The sequence below is a fragment of the Dreissena polymorpha genome, chromosome 16 (assembly GCF_020536995.1).
Source record: "Dreissena polymorpha isolate Duluth1 chromosome 16, UMN_Dpol_1.0, whole genome shotgun sequence".
Classification (NCBI taxonomy): Eukaryota; Metazoa; Mollusca; class Bivalvia; order Myida; family Dreissenidae; genus Dreissena; species Dreissena polymorpha.
The window spans coordinates 48,328,818-48,336,581 of NC_068370.1; the positions used below are offsets into that span (position 1 = coordinate 48,328,818).

Consider the following 7,764-nt stretch of genomic DNA (forward strand, 5'->3'; position numbering starts at 1 on the left):
GCAAAAACTTATCAATGAAAGGAATTAATGTAAAATTATATACTTGTTTTAACATGTTTTATACTGATAACATAAGCCTGTATATTTCATTTTAAGCATTCATCTACTTCAGGAAAAGCGCAGATCATGATGGTCATCAAGTGTAATTACAGATGGAACAGATTAAGATAATTTGGGAATATGCAGAGGTAAACATTTTAGAATCATGTTGTATTAATTATAGCCTTAATCATTTCAGATATATTAACCTAGTAAACAAATTGGAATTCATGTACATAATACTATTATTATGATATTTTTAATCATTTGGACATATGTTAGATGTCATTCATAATTATGAATTATAATATCTGCAATGATGTCTGACATGTTTAGTTAAAAAATGCTGTTCATTTCAGAGACAGAAATAAATGTCATCAAAGCAATGTTGATGCGGCTGTACATGGCCTGACGAATTCGTAAGGTTAACCAAACATCACAAACAACCAAGGCAAGTCGATGCAATATGTGATAACGTTTTTATCGCAACCTTATTTCTGAAACTTAATTTAATTTATAGAATTTTGAATATAAACAAAAATTATATTGAAAAATAATTTGAGGACGAAATGCATTACACTTGTTTAAAAGGGTATTTAGACATTTGCTTCCAGTAACTGTAAAATGTCGTATCTCTCTTTAGATGGAGGAATGCGTGTTCTGTAGCAGACCCCTCGACGCAGCACCTACCGTAAAACTCCGCCAAAAGGGTTGTGTCTCCATCAACAAAGCAAGTGCTGAAAGAAATACCCCAATCAATGTCAAGCCAGGCCAAGATGTTCATGTTGAGTGTAGAAGAGACTTTATTCACAAGAGAAACATGACTGTGACTACTGACTCAAATAACAATTTGATTTCAACAAGATTGACAAATGATTTTGATTTCAAAAGTAAATGCTTATTTTGCTCAAGTTATGCCAAGTTTGAAAACAGGAAACGGGGATTAGATGTATTTCCGGTTCGTACACTTGAATTCCAAAAAAACATAAGGGATGTCTGTTCAAGGCGTAATGACAATTGGTCTCGAGAGGTTTCTGATCGGATTTCACAAGTCATTGATCTTCCTGCTGCAGATGCAGTGTATCACCAACAATGCAGTGTTAATTTTAGGACTCTAAAACAAATACCTAAAAAATTCGAAAACTGCTGCAAAAGTCCATGTAGAACATCTTTAGGAAGGCCTGAAGCTACTGATACAAATGAATCATTTCAAACAGTTGTTGAATTTATCAAAGAAAATGAAGGATCTGTAGTCTCAATGTCTGAACTTATCCGTTTGATGACAGATCACTGTGGTGATCGTGCATATTCGCATAAACATATGAAAACAAAATTGATTGAACACTTTGGAGAGTCTATATGTATAACATCATCTGGGAATACGGAGACAAAAATAACATTGAAAAGAACAGCATCTGCAATAATTGATGACTTCTCAAAGAGTATACAAGGAATGACCGAGGCTGATAAGAAATCATCACTTATAAGTGCAGCTGCAAAATTGATCAAGACTGACATATATGCTTTAGAAGCAGAATCAACAAAGGCATTTTATCCATCATACTCAACAGTGTCATCTACATCAGAAAATCAGGGGTTCTTACCAGAAAGCTTACAATGTCTCTTGAAAGTATTGTTCTCTGGCAGTGGGTCAGAAAAAAGAATAGCATCCATAGGTCAGGCAATGATTCAGGCGGCAAGACCCAAAGGGATTATACCTCCATTGCAAGTTGCACTTGGTATTCAGCTGCACCATCTGTTTGGTTCTAGATATCTTCTTGATTTGTTGAATACACTAGGATTCTGCTCTTCATATTATGAAGTCCAAAAATTTGAATCAAATGCTGCTGTTACCCTCAACACAACGATACCTTCGTTTTTACCCAGGCAAATTTCTCCAGTTTGTTGCAGATAATGCTGACCATAATGTCAGAACTCTAGATGGACTTGGGACATTTCATGGTATGGGCATAATTGCATGTACATCACCTGGATCAAGTGCTAGTCCGTCTATTCCAAGAGGAAAAGTATCACTGAGCGATGTGACAGAACTAGGGAAAATAAGCATCAAGTACTTCAAATACCCAGATAGTGAAATTACTGAACGATTGTATTTCCAGGATATCCAGTTCAGTGACATGGAAGCGTGTGATAGCAGGTTCGACTTGTTCTCAAAGATTGTCTGGCCGTTGAACATAGTACAGCCAAGCTGGTCAACATTCATGCATCTTTTTAGTTCAACCGAGGATGTTCAACACCCTAGCAAATATAGTGTTACATTTCTACCAATGATCGACATGAGCCCAAGTGACATTTCCTGTATTAATACAACATTGCACTTTGTCGCAGATTTGTCAAAGAAATATGATGTCACTCCTGTTTTGACATTTGACCAGCCTTTATTCCAGAAAGCAACAGAGGTCATGCATGCATCTGAACCAAGGAGTCCACTGAAAAAAATCGTGTTGAGACTGGGTGGCTTTCACACTGAAATGAGCTTTCTTGGAACTATAGGTTACATTATGTCTGGGTCGGGACTACAAGACGTACTCCAAAGCATATACGCCCCAAATGCAGTGACACATATGTTGACCGGAAAGGCAGTTTCACGTGCAATTAGAGGTCACTTCCTTGTTGATACAGCTTTACATACATTGCTGTTGAACAAAGTTTACCCATCTGCCATACCAAGCGAATTACTTGAACCAGACAGCAGAGATGGAGTGAAAAACGTGACTGACTGTGATAACAGCGACAAACCCATGAGAAGCATATCAGATGAAAATGAACTCAAACCAATAGGGGATGCAACTGATGAAAACAAAGACCAGTCTGATGCAGAAACTGGTCATGTTAAGAATCAAAATGTCCCAGACAATTGTAGCAGTGAATTGACCAGTTTAGTTGAACTATATGGAAAGCTCGAAAATAAAACAATTTCCAAGACTGATGTATGTGAACATGAAGACTTGAAGAATGTGTCCCAAAAACTTGAAGATGCGAAGGAAGAGCTTCGACAAAATAGAACATCTGTTTTGTGGTTCCAGTACATGAAAATGATAGAAATTCTACAACACTTTATTCGTGCTGAGAGGATAGGTGATTGGAATGGACACTTGAAGGCCCTAAGAATGATGCTACCATTCTTTGCTGCATCTGGACATTACCTTTACCTGAAATCTGTCTATGTGTACTTACAGAAAATGATGACGCTGCAAACTGAACACCCAGATATACATCAACATTTCATGCAAGGCAATCACACAGTGAGACGAACTGACAAGTATTGGGGAGGTCTTTCCACTGACCTTATGATAGAGCAAGTGCTGATGCGTTCACTGAAGACGACTGGAGGACTTACGAGGGGCAGGGGAATAACAGAATCTCAACGAGCATTGTGGTTAATGTCCATGCCAGCATGTGCTGAAATGAACCATGCTATGCAAGAGTTCAGCGACACAATTCATGCCGGAAGTGAGCAACACAAAGAGTCATCTCAATCTCGGCGAAAGAGAGATCATGAAGATGTCAAGAAGATTTTGCAGTTCCTTCAAAATCGATCCCCATACAATGCAGAAGACCCATCACTCCGAAACATAGTTACTGGCGTTACAGCGGATGAAAAAGCAAATGTTGATAGGGCTGTAGACATAGGAAACAAAATTGTGAACAATATGAAAGGACATTCAGTCGAAGAGTATGTCTACAAGAGGAAATGTCAAGCTGTACAATTAAGTGACACAGGTTCTTTCAAGATTAACAACGAAATTGTCAGTATTGATCCACAACTTCTTTTCCAGAGACTGATTACTGTGGCCAACAGATGTGAAGAAGACATTGCTCACACATTCAAGTACGAGTTGTGTTCTTACCCGTCCTCACTGTTTGATAGCACTGGTCTTCCAAGAGCTCCACAGAAGTCTCAGTTAGCTGATGCAATTTGGAAACTGGTGGATGGCACTACTCATCAAGAAGTAGACAGTGATCAGCGAATGTATGTGATAGATGGTGGGTCCTTGTTGCAAAAGATTCCATGGCAAAAAGATGGCACATTTGGATCAATTTGTGACCAATACTACCAGTACCTGTTTCAGAAGTATTCAAACACAACCGTTGTATTTGATGGTTACAAAAATGGACCATCGACGAAGGACATCACCCATGTACGTCGAAACAATGGCAATGTAGGTACGCCTGTGAGGTTTACACTTGAAACACCTTTCCGCTCAAGCAAGGAATCATTTTTGAAGAACTCTGAAAACAAACAAAGTTTCATCATCTTGCTTGGGACATACCTTGAAGAGAGGAACATTACGGTAAAATATGCAGAGAGTGATGCAGACGGGCTGATAGTTCAAACGGCACTACAGTATGCAGAAACACAAACGACGTATGTTATTGGCGAAGATACAGATATTCTTGTGCTTCTCTGTTTCCACGCACAGAACGAATCGAAGGTGTTTTTTCGATCTGATACAAGGCAGTCAAAGGTTAAACCAAATAGAGTGTGGGACATTACAAAAACACAAGCAAAGCTCACAATGTCTGTTTGCGAGTGTCTTCTGTTCTTGCACGCATTTACCGGATGTGACACTACATCGCGAGTGTATGGCATCGGCAAAGCAACTGCCCTTAAACTGCTTAGACATAACATTGAGTTCCAAGATGTCTGTAAATGTTTCATTACAAGTGCCTCAAAAGAAGAAGTTATTCAACATGGTGAGAGGGCAATGATAATGCTTATTGGTGGTGGTAGCACTGGTAATCTTGATACATTAAGATTTCAAAGATTCAATGCGAAGGTGACAGCAAATACAACATGTGTTCAGGTGCACACTCTACCGCCTACCTCCGCAGCAACAGTGTTCCACAGTCTTCGAGTGTATCTACAATGTCAAGTGTGGATTGGCAATACCAGTCTACAAGCTGATGAGTGGGGCTGGCAAATGAAGAATGGCATGTATGTTCCGATAAAGACCAACCTCCCGGCTGCTCCGGAACAGATTCTAAATGTTGTGCGATGCAACTGCAAAACAAATTGTGACAGCAAGCGATGCACATGTAGAAAGAATGGACTGGAATGTTCTTACAGCTGTGGCACGTGCAGGGGGATCAGCTGCACAAACTCTATCCAGATTGACGAATCGGTTGATGATATGACAATCTACACTGAAAAGTCGTAATCATACAAATTATTCAACAGAGATTCTCATATCAGAATTCGCGGGTTCGCAGACCTGTGCGGGTATATGGGATTTTTCTCTGTGTTATGGAAAATGACTTGCCAAGATAATAGTGAATATTATAAAGTTAATCTTATATTTCTGAGTGTTTAATATTTTCATTACTCCACCCAATATCTCTTGTTAGATTTTTTTCAATTTACTGTACAATTTAAGTGGGTGGGGTAAATTGATATGAAAATTAAGTGTTAATGATATGTTATATTTTTATTTATTGATATGTAAATTATTATATGATATCCATACATATGCCAGATATAATAATTGGAATTATTTTATACAGTTATTTGAATTGAATTAAAATTTATTGAATAGCTTGGTGATTTAATGATTTCGCCATTATCCAGAGACCACCATATTTCAAAGTCAAATTTCTCAGCCCGGGCACGTCTGTTAGAGTGCAACTTTTTTTCTGTGACACCTTATACATAGGTATTTGCGAAAATGCAAAAAGAAATTATGTTGCAATTAGTCTGACTCATGATGGGAAATACCATTTCGTTGATCAGACTATGGTTCTAACTATTTGTATTGCTATAAACTGCAACAGTATATAAAGTGAGGTATATAACGATGTCATACTTAAATAAGAAGAATGGGGTTTCCGAGTTCCCGCTTTGCATTGACCGTTTAAGGTCTGTTATGGTTTATTATGCGTAAAACCATAGAAATTATGTTTGTTTTTAGCACTAGAATAGGTCTATTAGATTTATAGAAAGTAATACAAATCGGGAAAAAACACTCGATAATTTTATATTAAAGCAAAGTAAATATTACGAAAATCACAATACTACGTTCTAGAATAGAAATATTTCAGTCTAGTTTGAGTAACCGGTTTTGCGAGTAACTATCAGCGTGTGCGTAATATTCTTCCATATCGTTGTTTAATATATGTTTTATAAACAAAGTGGCCCTACTGCTGTTTCAGGAGAAAATACATGTTTTCAAAGCATGTATTTATTGATTTATGGCAAGGAACTATTTTCTAAACAATCTGATCTTAACCAATGTTACTAGATACTTCCAACACTTATTCATTGGTGTATGTCGACTGTTTTTCAGACAACTGCAGACTCTACAATACGACTGCCAACCCGAGGTAATATGTGGAGGGATACAGTTATTACAAAACTTGAAGAACTACAGACACAGTTGAAATACTTGTATGCTGCGTAGCAGACATTTAGAGCAGTTGTATTTACTTATTTGACTCAAGCGGAATTATTAAGGAAACTTGGTATAAGATTACTTCACAATCTAACATAAAAAGTACAACATAAAAGAACCGTGTTTTCCGAGAGAAGTTATATCAGAAATAGCAGCAATTATGTTATATAATACCTAAATAGAAGCATAACTGTTGAAATATTTGAAGGGGTCTTTTCGTGTTTTGCTAAAGTGACAAAATTAAAGAAAATTGTTTCAGATTCGCAAATTTTTGTAATAGTTATGAAAATTGTGAGGAAACCGCAATACTGAACATTTACCACGCTCCATCATATGCATCTTTTGACGGTTTAAAAACCTGAAAATTATAAAGCGTTGCAACGCGAAACGATTTAATAATTTTGACAGTTCTGTTTGTGTTATAGTTTGTGATACTACGATGATTGCTTATATAAAGTATAAAATACAAATTACTCATTGTATGAGCACGGATGTCTGAGTGGTCTATGCGATAAACTTTTACTCCAGGGTCTGTGGTTTGAGCCTAGTTAAGATTGTTTTTTCTCTCTTTAATTTGATTCTTGTGTTTTTACTGGAGTTTTTTAGTTTTAGATCCAATGTTAACATTTATCAATATTAAACATTAAATGACAAATTTCAATGCATGCCAACATCTGTGAAAAGGCACCTTTAATGTAGGATGCAAATAATTATATGGACCAATTGTTGCAACGTTTTAAATGGAAAAAGTTGAGAACAACGGCAATTGACAACCCTTCTTCAAACAGACGGACTAACGGACGTACAGATGGACCGACAGACAAACGGACAAATGTCTGTGTTAGTTCTAATACAAACTTCATTTCGTGTCGGGGCTTTATCTTATGCATTCATAATATTTACGAATACTGCAAAATTTATGTTTATGTTTGCTTTAAAGTATGTTGCGTGTACTTATATAAGAATATTCATTGAATAACATGTTCGCAGTTTAAATGTATAATCATATATTGTTTAATTCATGTAACACGATTGTTTTTATCTGTGGGTATTCTATTATGAATATTTTTTCTTGTGTTTCCCTTTATTAGTAATTTCGAAGTGCATGAATTGTTTTCATTTTCTCCGCATGCGCCAATCCATATATCCATAAATTTTAATATTAATAACTTGTTTAATGGAAGCGAAAATGTATCAATCAGAAAGTTGGTGTAACGATAATGATAAGCGTGACGCGTATATTCAAATAATGCAAACTAATTTACAATAATTTGAAAATATTGTAAATGACATTACCTGTGGTAATACGAATGTC

The 7,764-nt window shown here is 36.6% G+C and overlaps 1 protein-coding gene across 1 annotated transcript; it reads left to right on the top strand.

The window, feature by feature from the left end:
- The first annotated feature begins 685 nt into the window (after window positions 1–685).
- Window positions 686–7,537, top strand: LOC127862744 (uncharacterized). Its single transcript, XM_052402000.1, has 2 exons — window positions 686–5,284; window positions 6,345–7,537. The coding sequence occupies exon 1, from the start codon at window positions 1,857–1,859 to the stop codon at window positions 5,220–5,222; it is 3,366 nt and encodes a 1,121-aa protein (XP_052257960.1). The 5' UTR covers window positions 686–1,856; the 3' UTR covers window positions 5,223–5,284; window positions 6,345–7,537.
- The last annotated feature ends 227 nt before the right edge of the window (window positions 7,538–7,764 follow it).

What these genes read in the sequence shown, in the direction of transcription:
- LOC127862744 (XM_052402000.1), top strand. Translation starts at nt 1,857, where the DNA reads ATGAAGTCCAAAAATTTGAATCAAATGCTGCTGTTACCCTCAACACAA.